The 20,850-nt window shown below is 31.4% G+C and overlaps 1 protein-coding gene across 3 annotated transcripts; it reads left to right on the top strand.

Annotated features, from left to right (window-relative positions):
• Positions 1 to 427: 427 nt before the first annotated feature.
• Positions 428 to 20,519, top strand: LOC140044433 (uncharacterized). Of its 3 annotated transcripts, none has more exons than XM_072088938.1 (8): positions 428 to 508; positions 4,932 to 5,078; positions 11,496 to 11,741; positions 14,840 to 15,142; positions 15,443 to 16,638; positions 16,982 to 17,062; positions 17,578 to 17,752; positions 18,320 to 20,519. In XM_072088938.1, the coding sequence occupies exons 2-8, from the start codon at positions 4,941 to 4,943 to the stop codon at positions 18,506 to 18,508; spliced, it is 2,328 nt and encodes a 775-aa protein (XP_071945039.1). In that variant the 5' UTR covers positions 428 to 508; positions 4,932 to 4,940; the 3' UTR covers positions 18,509 to 20,519. The 3 variants fall into 3 exon arrangements, with proteins under 3 accessions (XP_071945039.1, XP_071945037.1, XP_071945038.1); XM_072088936.1 differs by lacking the exon at positions 428 to 508 and adding an exon at positions 2,791 to 2,874; XM_072088937.1 differs by lacking the exon at positions 428 to 508 and adding an exon at positions 4,285 to 4,330.
• The last annotated feature ends 331 nt before the right edge of the window (positions 20,520 to 20,850 follow it).

Here is a 20,850-nt window from a genome sequence, read left to right as displayed (position 1 = left end):
CAAGTCGAAGTCTTGGCCTCCTGACTCAAATTTTCTTGTTTTCCAGAATATTTAGAGATTATTTTTTTTTCAATGTGGCACTTACAACACTGAATTAGTTTGTCTTTATTAACATCAATTCAAAAAATAATATAAATGTTGAATAAATAAATATACTATAATACATTGACCCATGTATGCAATATACAGCATTGAAGCATTGAATGTAAAAAATGAATAAAACTAGGTGAATTTTCAAAATCTTCAAAAGTTTTAAAATTTGAATATCATAAATATAGAGATTTAGTATAAATTAAAATCTATTTTTTTAATGAAATGCCAATTGTTCTAGTGTACATTGTCTTAAGTGTACCCTTGTATTTTTGTGTGAATGGTATTTAATCTTAAACTCTTTAATACTGTAGTTGTTCATTGTCCTTTTTTTCATCAGAATAAAAAAAATGCCAAAGCTGTCCAACTCGTCATTGCACTCTCAGGGATCAAGGTCTGCCAAGTCGCCAATGAGAAGGTAAGTCACAACTAAAGCAGAATAGTTCAGTCTTAGATACCAGCATACAGTTGTATTTCATCTAGCAAGTCGCCAATGAGAAGGTAAGTCACTACTAAAGCACAATAGTTCGGTCTTAGATACCAGCATACAGTTGTATTTCATCTAGCAAGTCGCCAATGAGAAGGTAAGTCACTACTAAAGCACAATAGTTCAGTCTTAGATACCAGCGTACAGTTGTATTTCATCTAGCAAGTCGCCAATGAGAAGGTAAGTCACTACTAAAGCACAATAGTTCGGTCTTAGATACCAGCATACAGTTGTATTTCATCTAGCAAGTCGCCAATGAGAAGGTAAGTCACTACTAAAGCACAATAGTTCAGTCTTAGATACCAGCGTACAGTTGTATTTCATCTAGCAAGTCGCCAATGAGAAGGTAAGTCACTACTAAAGCACAATAGTTCAGTCTTAGATACCAGCATACAGTTGTATTTCATCTAGCAAGTCGCCAATGAGAAGGTAAGTCACTACTAAAGCACAATAGTTCAGTCTTAGATACCAGCGTACAGTTGTATTTCATCTAGCAAGTCGCCAATGAGAAGGTAAGTCACTACTAAAGCACAATAGTTCAGTCTTAGATACCAGTGTACAGTTGTATTTCATCTAGCAAGTCGCCAATGAGAAGGTAAGTCACTACTAAAGCACAATAGTTCAGTCTTAGATACCAGTGTACAGTTGTATTTCATCTAGCAAGTCGCCAATGAGAAGGTAAGTCACTACTAAAGCACAATAGTTCAGTCTTAGATACCAGTGTACAGTTGTATTTCATCTAGCAAGTCGCCAATGAGAAGGTAAGTCACTACTAAAGCACAATAGTTCAGTCTTAGATACCAGCATACATGCACTGCAAGTTTTTCCTTTTCCTTCTGTATATTAGCTGTACATAATACTTTGGATATTATTCAACTAAAATAATAAAAAGGTAAGTTTACAATAAATAATTATTTCTAAAATATTACTGAACACTTATTCTTAATATTATTTCTTGCTTTTTAACACACAGTATATATATATTGATTGAAATCCAAATTTAAATTTATATTACATACCGTACTTAATAATAATTAATACAATAAAGACTTAATCATGGATTTTTTAATTATTGGTAAGCAATTTATATGTTTTTAATGATATAAATAATATAAAGAATAATATGTATTATTTGTGGAACTTTAATAAATAATAACAAGTTTGCTTTTTTATTTATTATTTACTGTATCATCAATGTTCTCCACAATGTAAGTCTACAATGCAATATTTTGGTACATGGTGTCTGCTGCCCTCTGTAATTATCAGCATATTTTTGTAACAACTGTATAGACATTTTTGTATTTTCAATTATTTATTTATTTTTACACAAATTTCTGTATTGGTTAATTAATATAAACTATTCATCAAATGTTCAATTCAATTCAAGAAACATTTATTGACCAAAAATTTTAAATCATAACAATGGTTGGCATATAATATATATAGTCGAGACTACAAAAGGGCCAATGGGCCTGTCGCTGTTAGTCCCTCTTTACATTATAAAAATAATAATAATACAACACTTAATCTTAATTAACCGTTACAGACATTATATTAAAAAACAACAAAAACAAGAATACAGTATCTTAATTAATTAGGTTACCATCTGAGATATACTGTACAATAATAAAAGATATTCTTTAATGGACCTTGTTGTTGAATTAACAGACATTAAAAAATAAATATTTATTACATTTTAAGGAAACATTTAATAATCAAATACTACAACTACTGTATCAGGATGTTTTATTATGATTTTTATTTATTTTTAAATAAACTTGCTTATTTTAGAAAAATTAATGTTATAATAACTGAATAAATGTTTAATATTGAGTAAACTTTCTAATCATTTGTTTTTAATTATTTCACTATCACTGCCATTACCTGTATTACTACTTATTAACTGTGTATACTGGTTTGCCAATTTGCTAATTAGAAACAGTAAACACTCCACACAATAAAATAATTTTAAATATTTAAAATTTGGTACTAATTTAAGGAATCGTACTTTATAGTTGACACGTTTTAACGTTTACCCCACGATTTCCAGCAGTTTCCTGTTAAATGATAATTGTAGGCTTATTTGATCCCTTTGGTGGCAAGATACAGCTAATACAAGCTAGGCCAACGATCTCCTTGACAATATCCAAGGTCATGCTACTGTTCAGCTAAGCCTAACTTTCTGTAGATTGCATTTATATATTGCTGTCTCCCGGACGTGGTAGAGTTGTGTATATTATCTCGTAAAATTTATGTTTTTGTGATATAGTGGTTAAGATGGATATTACTGACGTGATGTAAGTTTGTTTATGAACGTTTTTGTTTTGACAATTATCCTACCAGAATGTTTTAGTACCGAGTTTAGTTTTAGTATTTTTCTGTTTTCCTTTCTTTTTTTTCATAATTATTGCTTCTCTGTCAACAAATTTATTTCAATATTCTTACATTTATTTTTGGTTTTCTGGTGAAAGTTCAACAATAAAAATTTGAACCTCATGATTTTAAGTTTTTGTTGGCAATTTACCGGTTTTCACAACGTCTTATACAGTGAGTTAATACGAAGCAAGTTGACAACGGCATATTGGAGCTTATGGATGGCAGTCTCCATCATACCGTTCTGTTTCACGAACTTAATGTGTTAGATACGTATAATTATTAATACACTGTAGTTTTGCCTTGGTTTGTATTTGTTTCCAAGATTTTAAAAATGAATTTAAACATATTAAGGTCCGTGTAGTGTGTACACATTAACAAAATTATTTGTTTAGGTAAAGATTTTTACGATTAACTGTCTTGTGATTTTATGGATATTAAAGTATGGGTTAAGTTGAGTGGTTGAACTGTTCCTATATCCTTATTGTAGCTCTGTGCCAATCTTACACATGTACAGTATGCCAATTGTGATGCTGTAATAATATTGTTTGTGTGATTGTTGTCACGTAGGTAATTGAATCGCCACATTTTTATATTGTTTTGCTTATTATGGATAACTAATCATTTTACTACAGTATACTGTAGTTGTATAGGTTGTGGTTTATATGGACCATGTCAACATTATTATACTGCAGTTGCTGCAGTAACTACATTTTCAATTAGCAAGCTGTTAGTTATTGGGTAATCATTACTGTTTATTGCAATGGCTGCTTCGTAAACGTCTGTCATTGAAAAAAATTTATATCATACGTTATTGTAATAAAATCATATACAGTATGTTGATTTTACAATCATTATCATCATCATAATCATTATCATCATCATAATCATTATCATCATCATAATCATTATCATCATCATAATCATTATCATCATCATAATCATTATCATCATCATAATCATCTCATCATCATAATCATCTCATCATCCTATCTTACCATTGATTTTAAAATACAGTAAATTACTCAATACACTATACTGTACTTTGAATACGCCAGCATCCTCATTTTAATTTCAATAAACTAATCGCTATAAAATGAATTCTTTTACAACTCATTTATTCTTTTTATTCATCTTTTATCTGCTTTGATCCCAATAATTATACTATTATAATCTCTAATTGCTTTGTTGTGGTTTAAACTGGGTTAGATCCTGTCGTCATAGGTTTGGTGGGCTGTCTCTAATTGTGTTGGTCATTACGTAGTAACTTCCTACAATATTTAATTGTATATATTTCAATCAAACTTAGTTTAAATTTATTTTAACCCTCTTTGATCATACTTTTGGTCACTGGAATTCTATTAGTGTTTGTGTACAAACGTAGGTATATTTTTATGTTTTTCTAAATCATGTTAAAATATATTGTTTGTTTGTTACTATAATTATTAAATACGTTATACTAGTATAGTTTCTTGTGAGTATTTTTATCTTGTATAATCAACAATACTGTACATATCGCATCTGATTTCTGTAATTTTTTTTTTCTCATTGTGCTCCCTTATTTTAAAAAAATTATATATTTTTTTTAATAGATAATTCCTTGGATTTTAACTTTAAATTATGATATTAATTTCTTTTTTCCCCCTTTTTTAACTTTATTTATTGTTCTATATTAACAAGAAGTGGAAATTACCCTTTTTTCCCAATAGTAGTATTATTACAGATGGTTTTCTCAATGTTTAGGGTTTTTCGTAACTTTACAGAAGCATTGTCAACGGCAATAAATGTTTTTTTAAATGAAATGAAACTGTTTATCGTCAATCAGGTTCACATTGTAATCTGTGGTTTATGTTTCATTGAATATTTTTCACCGTAACAAATATAATTACTTTACCATCCCAAAGAAATCTTTCATTTTTTATGACTCAGTTTAAAAAGTGAAGGAAGAATGGTTTGTAAACATTCTTAATTTCTTTAACAGGTTGTTCTTATGGCGCATGCATTGAAAAGGATTTCATACTCGACGTGCGAACCGGACAACCACCAGTTTGCGTTTCTTGCTCGTAATCCAAAAGGCCCGGTTGGTCTGCAGTACTGTCACGTTTTCTGTACAGAAGAAAGATTTCAGGTAAGGCAAGTGTATTGCTAATAACGGATCAAATGTAGTTACTGCAAGTACATTTTTTACAGGAATAACATTTGAGTTTAGTTTGTTTCAATGTAGTTCATGAGCCAGTTACTGCAGTAATCAGTTTATATTAATGTAAACAAATTGTAGTTACTGCAGTAGAATCATTTTTACATGCTCCCTACAGAAATTGGTCCTCTATTGAAAAAAAAGAAGTGGCGCAGTAGCTTAGTAGGTTTTCCAGGATCCGGGGTCCAAATCCATGACCATGATACTGTCACTTCCTATAAAAGCTCATAACAACTGAAATTACTGCATAAATTTATTACATGATTGAAAAAAAAATCATCAACTTTCAAAGTAATAATAGGTAATGTTCATTAAATTGAGTTAATAATATTCGTTAATATTTATTATGTGTCATCGTGCATTGGATGTTGGCGACAAAAGTAGTCCTTTTAAGCCATATTTATCCAATACATACAACTGCTGTAGACTTTCCGTTTTAAACACTCATATCCCCTTTAACAAATAAGAAGACAGATTATTGTAGGGAAATAAGTGGGAGTTAAAAATAAATAAGATAAAGGATGTATTTAATAGTATTATTAACAAATTGACATCAATATGAAAATATAAAATGAGCAATTTGCAAAGTACAAAGAATATAGTTTATAAAGAAAATCTACTAAAATACAAAGAATCAAAGTTTACTAAATTCATTCAGTAAACATGTGGGAGGTATAGACTATAGGAAAAAGTAGTACTAACTAAAAATAGTAAAATACTAAAATATTAATTTTAAAATAATATGATTAACCACAACAGATCCTAGTTGATAAGAATGATCTTAAAAAAATGTCTATAAATTATAATTCAGATATTGTTTGATTTTGAGAATAAATCACCAAATTTGTTCCTTACAGGATATTACAGTTTTAATGCTAATGATTCTGAACTTACCAAATATGGTCAGGAATTAAGGATTTTAAATTCTGTAATTATTGTAGGAGTTTGTCATTGCGCCATATAGTAATTTTTTTTGGTTTTTTTTATAAAATAAATTGTGTAAGAAGGTCAAGAGTTTAATTATGATCTGATTGTGGTTTAATTTGTAATCAATACCGGTTGTATTTGGACTTACTTTCCTAATTTTACCTTTGTACTTCTTCTGTAAGACATACAGTATGTTTAACTTTTAATATACTTTTGGTTTCCTATACAGCACTTTAACAAGATTAGAAGATAGATTTAATAAGGACTAATTACTTAACAAAACTAATTAATTATTAATATGAGGGTGTGTGGCTCAGTGTGTTCGATGTTGGACTATTTATTGTGAAGTTAAGGTTCAAATCCAATGCTCATCGCATTGCTTGTATCCGTAGGCCGGAGACTTTCTTTATTCTTACGTTTGCCTCTCTCCACCCAGGTGTACAAATGTGTACCTGGTATTAAGGTCACTAAGGTTGCAACATTATGTTACAATGTTTCCATATGTTTGATCCAAAAATGGCCGGGGTAATAATGTGAAGCACTTTGACTTTGTGCATTAAGTGCTATAAGAATGATGATTATTATATTACTAGAAATTGTAAAATAAGATTTTTTAATTACTATAATACTGCGCATTACAAGAATGATTGTCAATAGTAGATATTGGATAATACTAATTATTATTATTACATATTCTACAGACCACATTTGATTGTGCAAAACCTTTGTTTAAAATGATTAATATTAGAATGGTCCACCAGGGACTATACTGTCGTTTGCAGTTGTTCTTTGTTAAACGAAATGAAAACAAATTGTATTTAGAAAACCTTGATAAAGTACAGTTATCGCAACAACAAAAAACCAGCAAATGATAGTTGTAGAATTCTCATGAATATTCATTTATTTTATTTCTGAAACAAAGACTACATAAATATTTTAATAATCAAATATAAAACATTTAAGTTCTTTTTTTGAGAAATTTTATAGAAACAGTTGTTTGATGTATTCTATTCATTATTTATTTGCTTTTGTCTCAATTTATTATTTAATTAATTTTTTTCTAAAATTTTGATATATATTTTATTGTCTATTTTGTTTAATTGTTTTATTTTTAAATTTGTTTGTTTGTTTGTTTGTTTTATCTTTATACTGGGTAACCTCTTCAGTCAAAGACTGATCTCCCAGAGGGCCCAGTTGGTGATCAGTGGCAGTGATGTACTAATACACCGGGGTAACCCCCTACTCGTCTCGAAAGATGTACTAGGTTCTTTAAAGTGCACACGAGCAAGTTGTGTACACTGGACCTACGGTTTATAGTCCTTATCCGAGAAGACTCGTTCTACCACCAGAACCATGGAGTGAGTGAGCCTCGAACCCCTGCCGATGTTATGGCTACGTGATTACGGTTCCACTGTCTTAACCGCTCGGCCACTCACTCACTCAATTTTTGTATTTTTTTGTTTTTTTTTTGTTTCTTGTAGAAATTTTTATAATTTTTTTGTTAAAAAAAAAAAGTGGAAACATTTGTTAAATTAGTAAATGGAAAATTTGTGGTCCGCATGGAAATCGGTAAACTTCGGCAGGTATACTGCATAAAATATATTTTTATTTTACATTATTTTCCAGGAGGTGTGTGATCAATATTAATTATTATTGTGTTGTGTACAGACTCTCCTTATTCTACATTATTTACTAGGAGGTGTGTGATCAATATTATTGTGTTGTGTACAGACTCTCCTTCGCTGCTCAGCGATTATGATTGTCCAATTGTATCGGCGGTATCGTTAGCACTATAACATATTGCCACCACATGGCGAGGCAGTCAAACGTTATAAATAACCACAGTCAGGTCAAGTACTCATCACAGACTAGCTGCAATTACTCTTCTTTGCTAGGCCTAGGTGCCATTATTCTTGATTGCATCTAATGATGAAACACTTAGAGCCATGATGTCGGTATAAATAATGTCTACACATCATTATGGTTATATGATGAAGATGGTGAGGTATTAAATGTAGAATTCTCTTTGTTGGAATAGTGTCATACAGTAACAGTCTGTGAGTATAGAGATTCAGTGAACTCCACTAGTTTTCCTCAATTTTAAATTTTATTTTGTGTATTTAGTTTTGTTTAAATATTTATTAATACAGTTTTGAAACATGCCGAAAGTTTTACTATTTTTAAAGTAGTTTATCAGCTACTGCTTTTATGGATTTTTTCAAGAGCTTGTTGAGAATAGTTCTAAACAGGGAGATGTATTTTACATCTCGCTGTTCTAAGTAACATTTGTCTGTATTTAATATATAGAAATCAATATTAATTATCTGTATTTCTGCTTTGGTTGATCAATAAATGTGTGTTGTGTGTAAACATACTGTACCTTAATATTATTATTATATCATAGGATTGTTAATGAGCCCATGTTATTGTTACTGCTATTCAAATATAAAGACCCTTGATATTAATAACACAACTTGCATTTTATAAATCTGTTATTGCCCTGCATAATTAATAATAACTAGTGTTTAATTACATAGGAAATGACCTTGAGGTCGTGGAATGACCTTGAGGTCGTGGAATGACAATTACAATATTAAAATGGAACTTGAAGTATCAACAGTAATTCCAAATTCTTATGCGTTGCCCTTACATTTGCGTTGCCCTTACATTTGCGTTGCCCTTACATTTGCGTTGCCCTTACATTTGCGTTGCCCTTACATTTGCGTTGCCCTTACATTTGCGTTGCTTTTACATTTGTAAAAAATGCACCATACAATCATTCCTAATTCAGAAAATCTTTGATCGGTGAAAATAAATTTTACTGCAGTTACTGCAGTAAACTGTTTACTCTTTAAAACCTGTTATAAATGCAATTATTTATCAAGATTTTTTAGGGTAATCATACATATGATACAGTAGACACTGTTTACTGCAGTATTTATTTATTCATAGTAATCACCTTTATATCAGTAGACACTGTTTACTGCAGTATTTATTTATTCATAGTAATCACCTTTATATCAGTATGGTACAGCCAATTTATAGGACATCCAAATTACAAATAACATAAGCCACAAAGTCCTAATACTAACACATAACATCAAAACAAAATGTAAACAATTAATTAATTAATTAATTAGATCTGTATGAAAATACATAACAGAACAACAAAAATACAGGATAATAAAATAAAAAAAATAAAAAAATAAAATTTTTAATTTAATTTAATAAAAAAATTGCTTCATAAACATCTTAATTGAAACAATCTAAAATAATACATTTAGGTACTGCAGTAACTGCAGTAGAATAACTTTAACATGATCCCTCAGATTGCGAAAAGAAATAAAATCTTGAATACATGGATATTCAGTTTATGCATTACACTCTCAATAAATAGAGAAGGTTACTTTAAACTAGATTGAGTGGATATAAAAATGATGTAATTTTAACAATACCCATTACATTAATGTGAGATATAAACAGCACTTACTGCGAAGCTGTCCACATTCATTGTAACATTACAGTCAACCAATCCCAGGTACCTATTTATAATCCTGGTTAAAAATGCATTGGGAGTCAATGATCTTCATCATGAACAAAGACATAACAATGATTTCAAATTTTAAAAATAAGCTTTATAATATTGTTAAAAAAATGAATATTAATTAATACTTGTTTATCTGATGTTATCGATCTTATTTCAACAATGTTTCCTCAGCACTTGATAATACTGTAGTAGTAGTAGTATATTGACTTGATAATAGGTAATCAGTAGTGTTTGATAAAGTCTATTTTCTCTATGTTTGTCTTCTGATTCATGTCTCAAGTAGTTTCCAAAGCAAATTGTTGACTTGACTTTACATCAAATGAAAATATTGTTTTTGTTTGATGTTGTAGACACAAAGTTACTTCAATTCTAATTACAGCTGTTCCATCTTAGTGTTCCTACTTAAATTTAAATTGTCGCATCTTCGGCATAACAATGATTTTACTGAATGATACGGGTTGTTAAACATGACGCCTTATCCTTAGACTTTTGAGTAAGTGACTCACAGACAGTAGATCTTTCAGAATATCATTGATTATTAATTATCATTGTTTATGTTTTAAATGATGTGAACCATCTGTTGTTAACTTATGATTTAAGCAAACATGATAAAACAGTTCAAATTAATCATAGATTGCTTGCGGAGAGTCACCAGTGACTCAAATTAGATACCTCTTACTCATTACCAATGAGTCTAAAGTAGGAACTTTAAAGAGATTATAGTATAGTTGTTTGTATTGTAGTTTTCCTGGAGTAGGAATAAAAGGGTTACAGAAACGGCCTTATAGCCTGGCAAACATCTTCGAGTACTAAGACTGTAGTATTTTCCTTTTTCCTTCCTGTCGTACAAACGCAATCCTGTTCCAGGGACAATACTGTACTGTGAGTTACCACAATATGAAGAAAGTCCAGCTAGCTGGTAGTAGACAGTTGCTTAAGTAAGCTCTTAATACAACGTGCATAGGATATTGCTGGTTAAGATGGTTTGGTTACTGCACTGTTGTTTCTAATATTTGAGAAGTTTTAAATATTCAGTTTGCTGTATTTATGTAAGTTGTGTTCAATTAAGTCCCAAAGTATCAGTTATATCCAATACTACTAATGTTTGTTGTTGTATTTTCATGAAACAATTGTTTTTGCTGGCTTTTTTTTATGCCAATTCTTTTCATTAAGTTGTAGGTAAATTTTGTGAATGAGTTTAACCAGAAGTTTATTATTTTCTTGACATAGAAAATCATAATTCCTGAAGTAATTGTAATTAGACTAAAATGGGAATATTCCAACAATAATAGAACCAACATCTATACAATTTATTTAGCATAAGTCCAAGTTGGTCTACTATCAAAAATATTAAATATTTAATTTCAAAATGTTCAATCTACTGTACTGCCGTTACTGCAGTACTACATTGTTTACTGCAATATAATGTATGATTTATGTTTGTTTATGAAGTCAGTTTGTATGATTACCAAAACAAGCTTGCTAAAATAATTACATAAAAGGTTAAAGAAAGGTAGTTTACTGCAGTAACTGCAGTATGGTATGGTCCCAAGTATAAGAATTTACTTATTACATTTACAGTAGCACTTACTGTATCTATTCTGCCACAGTTGTGTTTATGTGTTTACAACAGTTATGAAAAAGTACTTACGATGGTACTTAAGTCTAAGCTATAATATCTGTGATAACACTTAACTCAATTATTTGTAGTACATGTTGTATTCAAATACATGTATCTACATTAGATTATAGATTGTACCAGTTTATCTCAAATTTATCAAAGCTTACAAAGGATTATATAAACTCATAAACACTGAATTCTTCCATATTGCAGTTTATTAATTCATATCTCATAAATTTCAATTTCTTTATAGGCTGAGGAGCTAAACGCAGTGCTGGGCAAAGCGTTTAAGGTTGCGTATGCAACATTGACAACAAAAAAAGAATTCTTTGAATTGGTAGATGGATTAAACAAGGAAGAACAAGAATTTTATGAGAAAGTTCAGGAACGTATGAGAAAAAAGAACGAAACGAAACCTGAAGATTTACTGAAAGAACAAGCATTGTTAGCACCTGATGCGGTTAGAGGGTTTGGAAGAGAATCTGACAACATTCAAATTGTAAGTACGATTCGAAGGAACCCTTATTTTTTGTGAAGTTCTCTTTTCGAACTAGAGACCAGAAGTGTAAATAGGCCTATGGAGAATAGGTCTAACTAGCCTTGCTCATGATAATGTTACCCTTTTAAATCATAGCTGAAGTGCCCTCACTAGAGATGGCAGATGCAAAATTGTAGTAACTATATTCATAATTAATTTTTAAATTATTATGACACCTTTACACACCCTGCTTAGTGTGCATCTCTCCTAATTCCCAAAACATCCCAAACTCATCAATTTATAGATCTGACAAAATCAAAATTGACCTTTATGTCTGCTTAGTAACAAACAGATGGTTGTCTTCAAGTATGAAACCATTATTATTATATGTGATTTGATTTATAGCAACTTCACTTCTTGTGTCTGGCTTAAGTTTTAAAATCAAATCCAGGGAAAAATTTCATTCAAAAATTTTGTTTAGCAATATAGCTAAGGAATACATACAAAGATGGCGGCGGCCCGAAAAAAGTGACTGCTCAACTTGCACTAAATTTTAATAGTTCTCATGAATGAACAGAGCCAAATCTTTCTCAGAATACGTATTATATGTGTATTGAACACATACTAGAATGTTATTAATTTTGGCTTGTGAAGAAAAAATCGGCTGGTTTGTTTCAAACCAAAACAAACCAGAATCAAAACTTACCTCACGTGAGCCCTCGACAGCTACAATTTCGAAAAATGGACGCCGATTTAAATGTCCGTCCTTTTATACGAAAAAATGTCGGCGGGAAGATTCTTTCTATATTTGGTAAGCCTTTACCATATTTGGCAAGTGAATTAGGTTCCTGATTGGTGAAATTTTACTGGATTTCTGAAGGCTCTTCCATGCAAAAATTCATCGCGGTTCGTCGGTAAGTGTAAACAATTTCTACTTCCTGGTATAAAAATGGCGCATGCGCAGGGGAAAATTAGCGATTTAACGGTCATTTGAGCACTCTGCGTCTCGACTGATATTGCTAATCAAACTGATTTTTAAGTCAAGAAACATAGTTTTGTATTGTATTTTTTGCTACACAATTTTTCAAAATGTGTAACAATAAGGTTGTTTTGTATAACTGTTTGGCGAAAATGTTTTTGAAATCATGTAATCATGCCTCCCTAAATAGAATCTGGATACAAAAATAAAAAATGACAAAAATTATATTATATTATTATTCATCCTGGAAACATTCTTGATGGATCATGTCAAAACTATTTGACTGCAGTTACTGCAGTAACTACATTTTTTAATACTACGATAACATATGAAGATGTTTATGAAACAATTACTGTTGTAATAAATAATTACATAAACCAGGTTATAAAAAAATGTAATACTGCAGTAACTGCAGTAGAATAATGTTGACAATGGTTCCTAAACAAAAGGTCAACGAACCATATCATTTTTTTCTTTTTTTAATAATTACATCATAGTTTTCTTTAGGTCAATTTGGTTGGTAGCCATTTTTTTTATCAAAACTATATTTGTTTTTGTTTATATGAAGAAAAGTCAATATTTGTGGTAATTTCTCCTAATTCATTTTAAGTACTGATTAAATATTATAAATATTGTGGTTTGATGCAAACCATATGACCCACAATCCTTTGACTCATAATAATACCAAACATTATTATCTTTGTGGCCTTGACTTTCTTCTAAATTATATATAATTTGTTCATTTAAGTTTCTTAAATTCTATACTAGATACCAGTAGATACAATGAATTATTAACTGTAAAAAATCAAATGTTAGTATTGTTCTGTATACTGTATATGACCCCTGTATAATCCCATATTCGAGTATAATCCCATACAGCTAAATTAAGGCCCATTCACACTAGGACGATAACGATCGACGATAATAGACAATCATTTGCATTTTTCATACATAAAATAAAAGAATATAAAACCTTTTCATTCTAGAACTATAGAATAACTATCTATGCTTCCGTTGATGAAAATTATATTTTCACACGTCCAATCAAATGACGTCATGATTAGTAAGAGCAATAATATTGTGACAATACAACGATTTTATTGTTTTTATGTATCATGACGTCATTTGATTGGAATTTTAAAAATATTATTTTTATCAAAGACAGCATAAATGATTATCCTATAGTCCTAGAACAAAACCCTTTCTAATTTCTTTTGTTTTATGTTAAAAAAAATGCATGCTTATATATTTATCGTCCTATTGTGAATGGGCCTTTAGACTAAATTCGAACACATAAATACATTGTTAATACAATTCATTTTTAAATTACAAAATGTCTAACCCAGGCCTACTCGGACTGTACATCTAAAACAATGTGGTTTGAATTTTTAAATGAGCTTAAAAAAACAGTCGCAACTTGTCATAGTTATAGTTACCAGCAACAAAATATCATTTTCATTTTCAGAATTTATTTCAGCAAATTGTTATGTTGTGATTATAAAGAGATTCTAGTATTAATGTAGTTGAATGTTATTGCAACTATTATGTATGTATGCAACTTAGTGTACAATTTGGTATATAGGAAGAGGGCTACATTATGTATGTATGCAACTAATGTGTACAGTTTGGTATATAGGAAGAGGACTATATTATGTATTTATGCAACTTAGTGTACAATTTGGTATATAGGAAGAGGACTATATTATGTATGTATGCAACTAATGTGTACAGTTTGGTATATAGGAAGAGGGCTACATTATGTATGTATGCAACTAATGTGTACAGTTTGGTATATAGGAAGAGGGCTACATTATGTATGTATGCAACTAATGTGTACAGTTTGGTATATAGGAAGAGGGCTATATTATGTATGTATGCAACTAATGTGTACAGTTTGGTATATAGGAAGAGGACTATATTATGTATGTATGCAACTAATGTGTACAGTTTGGTATATAGGAAGAGGACTATATTATGTATTTATGCAACTTAGTGTACAATTTGGTATATAGGAAGAGGACTATATTATGTATGTATGCAACTAATGTGTACAGTTTGGTATATAGGAAGAGGGCTGTATTATGTTTCATTCATTACTCTTGAGCTATGAGTTTTCTAAGTTAATATTTTTCCATTTCAGAAGAAACCAAAGAAATCCAAATTCTCCAAAACACCTGATAACTCATCTGTGTTCATAAATTTACCTGACAACGTCCAACTTCTGTCCTGGGGTAACGACTCCGAGGTTTCCCTTTTTCCAAACTTGCAGTCTACCTCATCAGACAACTTGACAGACCCCCAATTCACTCAGTCTCTTCCAACCAATCAGGACAGGGAGTCTCAAGAATCAGCCAATCAGCAGTCACATTCGTTGCCTAGTTATCCTGAGGAGGTTAGCCCTACTGCTCCACCTGTTGAGCCTTGTGATTTTCAGCAAGAAATGGTAATTATTTTTCTATCTATAACTTCTATCCCTAGAAATTTGATTTGATTTTTGTATGATTTAAAAGTTATGTAATTAATTTTACATATTTTTAACACATTTTCCATTAAGACATATTATCTGTTTATGTTATTATTTTGTGTGTTTTTGGCTCTTTTCCCGTTCTAGCCTTCCATAAAATATTCAATAAAGTTTTATGAACGTTTTAACAGACATTTCTCACACAATTTAACAGATTGTAGGTTACGATCCTATTCATTTGGATGTGTTTAACTTACAGATATCTTTCTTTGTTCTTAGGTTTCACGTCAAACAAATCGTGTACGGCCACTTCCTCCAGCGCCCTACTACGAAGTTGACGTAAAAAATGAGTGGAGTTTATATGGTGCGGTGTCTTCAAAAGATGCTCTTTCTGTGAATCCTGAATCTATGAATTCTGGGTGCCATATCTTACTGCAGAACGAACAATCTCCACGCAATCTTGGGGAAACGGACTTGCGCGATAAGAGGTCAATTAAAAGAGGGGGTAAAATTCTTTTGCAGGACGCTTCTGCTCCTCCGTTGTTTGCTTACGGAGAAAGTTCCGACGAGATGGACGACCATGAGTATTTAAGCGGGGAACAAAATATTGCGTTTACACTCGATGACGAACAAGAGGTTGAACGAGATGAGGACTATGAGGAGTTGATGCGTGTTGCGCGAGCTTTTTTGCACGGTTCACCGAGTCGGGTTAATAGGCGGTCGCGTGATGTTTATCGTGATATGTTAGAACGAGAATGTTCCTTGGATGATACTTTACGTTATAGTAGGTCAGATTCACCATCGTTTGAAAATGGAAAACTATCGTATGGATCTGAACCTAAATGTCAAAGGGCATCAAAGGAACAAAGGTCACCAAAGCGGGAACACAGCGCAGCCCTTAAATGTCAAATTGATATTTCATCAAGGTCATCAGACGATAGTGACAGTGACAATAAAAGTGTTGGGAATTTAATTGGAAGATTCCAAAACAAATCTGATAAAAATGGAAACTTTAAGACAGCTTTAAAACCAGAAAGACAATCAGACAAATCAAATGTAAAAGATTTTAAAAGTTTACCTAAGCCTATACCGAGAAGGAAAGCGCCACCACCGCCACGACCCCCAAAAAACAATGCTTTAAGTACTATGAACTTATCAAATAATGTTAAAACGGAGAAGGTCAAAGAAAGTTCAAATGAAAGGAGTTCAGGTCGCATAAAGCCAATTCCAGCTCCAAGAACGAAATTCCTAAAATCTGACTCCATGTCAAGTAGCTCAAGTACAACTTCAAGCGCTACAACTTCCAGTACAATGTCCGGGAACGGAGTTCATGACAACCAAGCAGTGAGGTCACCAAAACCAGCAAACAGGAAGGCTGTTCGAGCACCGGGTCACATAGGTCATAAGGTCGAGGTCGAGGTCGGAAAATATAGAGATGAAAAAAAAACTGCTGTTGTGCCACCTAGACCTCCAAGGTAATACTAACTATGATTTTATCAATTACATGAAATAACACTATAAATATATAATAAAGAACAAACGTCCAAGTGATATAGTACGGTGTCCCATCTAAAAAGCCAAATGTTTAAAGAATCTTTTTATTAAAATGAGTGTTGTCATCTCTGCTGTACCCAGCGTAATGTAGAACGGTGTCAGAATGATTATTGGCGCTATAAAAATGAGTTATTATTATTAAAATGAACATTTTTGGAAACAAGTTAGATTAAAAGGTACAATTCATTTATCATATGTCCTTCTAATTCATTATCATGTTTATAATATTACAAATATTATAATTCTTTCTTTTTTCATCATCAGGATACACCCTCCTTCAAATATCAGCAATAAGTTTGCTGGTGAACTAGCAAAAGCTCCATGGTTTAGAACTGGTATCCCTAAGTAAGTAAAGCTCCATGGTTTAGGACTGGTATCCCTAAGTAAGTAAAGCTCCATGGTTTAGGACTGGTATCCCTAAGTAAGTAAAGCTCCATGGTTTAGGACTGGTATCCCTAAGTAAGTAAAGCTCCATGGTTTAGGACTGGTATCCCTAAGTAAGTAAAGCTCCATGGTTTAGGACTGGTATCCCTAAGTAAGTAAAGCTCCATGGTTTAGGACTGGTATCCCTAAGTAAGTAAAGCTCCATGGTTTAGGACTGGTATCCCTAAGTAAGTTATTTTTTACATGTATTATTTAGAATACCATAGATTTAATTTATTGTATAATTTTATTCTGAAATTTTAGAATTCTCACAGATTTCCTCATCTTTATCGTTTCAAATTAATTAATTAAATTTCAATTTATCACCGGGTGGTTTAGAATTAATGTTCTTTGCCTGATTTTTTTATGATATCGTATCTTATATATTTTTTTTTTTTGATTTTATAAAATAAGTAACAGAAATTTTTTTGTTCAAGGGAAATTGCTGTAGATATTTTGTCACAAGAAAACATAGGTGCGTTTATGGTACGTGAAAGTAAGAGTCATCCAGGATGTTTTGCACTGTCTATCAGAGTTCAGACGACCTTTAACAAGAGTGGCCTGGCTAACTATTTGATTGTTAAGACAAAGAACGGAGGCTATACCATCAAGGTAAACTCACTACAATATACTGTACAGTATATTTTTTTTTTTTTTTGCATTTCTGCTTTTTTATTACATTTGCTCTATCTACACTATCAAACTAGTTTGACAAATATGGTAGTGATGTGCCCAAATATGGTAGTGATGTGCCCAAATATGGTAGTGATGTGCCCAAATATGGTAGTGATGTGCCCAAATATGGTAGTGATGTGCCCAAATATGGTAGTGATGTGCCCAAATATGGTAGTGATGTGCCCAAATATGGTAGTGATGTGCCCAAATATGGTAGTGATGTGCCCAAATATGGTAGTGATGTGCCCAAATATGGTAGTGATGTGCCCAAATATGGTAGTGATGTGCCCAAATATGGTATTGATGTGCCCAAATATGGTAATGATATGACATCATCATGTCCATACTATTATGGGCACATCACATGTTTTTCTCATATTAAGTTTGAGAGTGTTGATATTTTTTACCATTGATACTTCCACCTGTAGCCATAAGGATATAGTAAGTAAGTAAAGTGCGAATCATATGAAGCATTGTTTTAATATTTTCTATTTTTTTTTTCAGGGTTTTGGTAAAGATTTTGAAGATCTTCCTCGGCTGATTCATCACTACTCCATTCATCAAGATCAACTTCCTTGTCTGCTGGTGTTGGCAAGAACCAATCCAGGGTTTGATTCCGCAGATGACGATGGAAAAACCGAAGATCCAGAATACATGAGTTTAACAGATTTCAGATCCTTGGCTGAGGAATAATAAAGGCAAACTCATTACACAGGAAGAATTTTATAGAAAAATTGCATAAATTACTGATTGGATTATATGACTATGTTCCAATAGTTTTCTATCCTGAACTGTCAACTCTGTATTATTTATGAATGTTCACTCTGATTCACACTTTCCAACTGATTGAAAAAGTATACTGAATTTTCAGTCTGTGAAAAATTTGCATCAACTGTGGTTTTGAATTCATTTGATGCAAATCTTGTATGATAAATTGACACTGTCGTTTGCTGTTGGTTGAACTTTTATAGAGAAAAAAAACAAGAAACGACGGATTACTTGTTTTGATAAAATCAGCATTTTGCTACAATAAGACATTTAATAGCAGTTGATTTATATTCATCTCAGCTATTAAAACACATGGCTATATATGGACATGATGATGTCATATCACTACCATATTTGGGCATATCCCTACCATATATGGGCACATCACACTTTTTTGTCAATACACTTTGATAGTGTAGACCAGGGGGTTGGGAGTCTAATAACAACTCCCTGGTGTAGACAGAATTTAATAGAAGTCTATGCACTTAATCCACAATAGACATTCCAAACTTGTTGTATATTTATTAAGATGAATGCTATGTGGTTGATAGAAACTCTTAAGATGTAAAGCTGGTCTCTACATCATATTTATTTAAACATACTGTATTTGTTATGGATTGCTTTATTTATGCGTTAAACCACTAAAGCTCTGTCCACACTATCAAACTTGATGTGACAAATAAATGTGATGTGCCCATATATGGACATGATGATGTCATACCACTACCATATTTGGGCACATAACACTTTTTGTTTGTAGTTTGATAGTGTAGACAATGGAGCTTTATACTATTGTATTGATAGATCAATTTGATTTGTTCATTGAAGTGACGCGGTCTTGTATAGAGGGCAGTAGACATGGTTTGAACGATGTACACACATTGTATGGCTTCAATGAATAAGTATTTCATTAAGTATTTCATTAAGTATTTCATTAAGTCTAGAAGACAAAAAGTTTATTTAATTTTCCATGTAACATTCTAGCATCAACATTCCGTTGAGAGGAATCTTTTGAAATTTGCGTTCCAATATTGTAAATGGCAGCATAATATTCATTTGCAGATCGTCAATTCTGTGCTATATCAGAAAAAAGTGTGCTTTACTATCTTTGCCAAAATATTAAGTTGCGTTGTTATTATAACTCAATAGATTATTGCCAAAATAAAGTTTAAGCTAATTAATTTATAATATGTAATATTCCATTGTATACATTATTAGTGGAAATGTACACAGTAACTTGTAACAAATATTCCTATAGAAAATGCCAAATTATTTAGTGCCGCTCATAATACAATGTATTGTATTCTGTAAACACACATCAACTCTCAGGGTAAAATCATGTTTTTTTACTATAATAATATTGTTCAACATTTTTAATGTGATAATGTGGTGCATTTAAATTTTATTTGCAACTTTACAACCCTGGTTTAATTGCATATGACAGACGACATTTTGTTAAATAATTTCACCCTTACATATTGTCACATTTGATAATGTTGTCGCCCTTACCCATTGTCACATTTGATAATAATGTCACCCTTACCCATTGTCACATTTGATAATAATGTCACCCTTACCCACATTTTGATAATAATGTCTAAGTTCCATTTGAATAATTTCCAATTGTAAAGCAGTTTTGCGTTGCATCCTAGTGGGAACCAAGCTTTACATTGTATTAGTAGTGTGTGTTGCACAAAATAGAATACATTTTTGGAAGTGTGAACGAGAGATAAACAAATAGAATATATTTTTAGGAGATCAAAAACATTGAAATATTTTGAATGAATATATTTTTTGTGAAAGCGAAAACTTGGATTTAAAATCTTAAAATCACACAAATAAAGTTTTGCCATCTATTACTATTTTATAGTACTAGCATGACGTTTTTTTATATGCATAGAATTTTCACCAGCATTTTAAATAAAATGGATAAGCAATCGAATATCTCCAAAACTATTAAATAATCATTGTTTGTTTTTGATTCTATGTACTTTACTTGACTAAGTTTTAACAGTAAGTTTACATACATGTGATTACGTCATGCCTAAAGTCAACGCAGCACAAGAGCATACGTACGCACAAGGCAACGCATAACTTAACCAAGGTGATCTTGATTGTTTTGACACATTAACCAATCACAAAGGACAGTTCGTGTAGTTTATTGATTGTGATTGGTCAAATTACTTTCGTTGTTACGTCCTAGGTAAGCTTCAGCCAAAATATTCATCGTTCATCAGTCCGAGACATTCTACTAGTTGATGTCATTT

Source organism: Antedon mediterranea, chromosome 3, assembly GCF_964355755.1.
Source record: "Antedon mediterranea chromosome 3, ecAntMedi1.1, whole genome shotgun sequence".
NCBI classification, from domain to species: domain Eukaryota; kingdom Metazoa; phylum Echinodermata; class Crinoidea; order Comatulida; family Antedonidae; genus Antedon; species Antedon mediterranea.
The sequence above is the reverse complement of the archived record's forward strand: the minus strand, read 5'-3'. Positions and strand labels throughout refer to the sequence as shown.

Bases quoted from the DNA above. Each gene is read 5' to 3' on its own strand.
- LOC140044433 (XM_072088938.1), top strand. From the start codon at position 4,941: ATGGCGCATGCATTGAAAAGGATTTCATACTCGACGTGCGAACCGGAC. The intron at 11,742-14,839 runs GTAAGTACGATT...TTTCCATTTCAG, and splicing joins AATCTGACAACATTCAAATT to AAGAAACCAAAGAAATCCAA. The intron at 16,639-16,981 runs GTAATACTAACT...TTTCATCATCAG, and splicing joins GTGCCACCTAGACCTCCAAG to GATACACCCTCCTTCAAATA.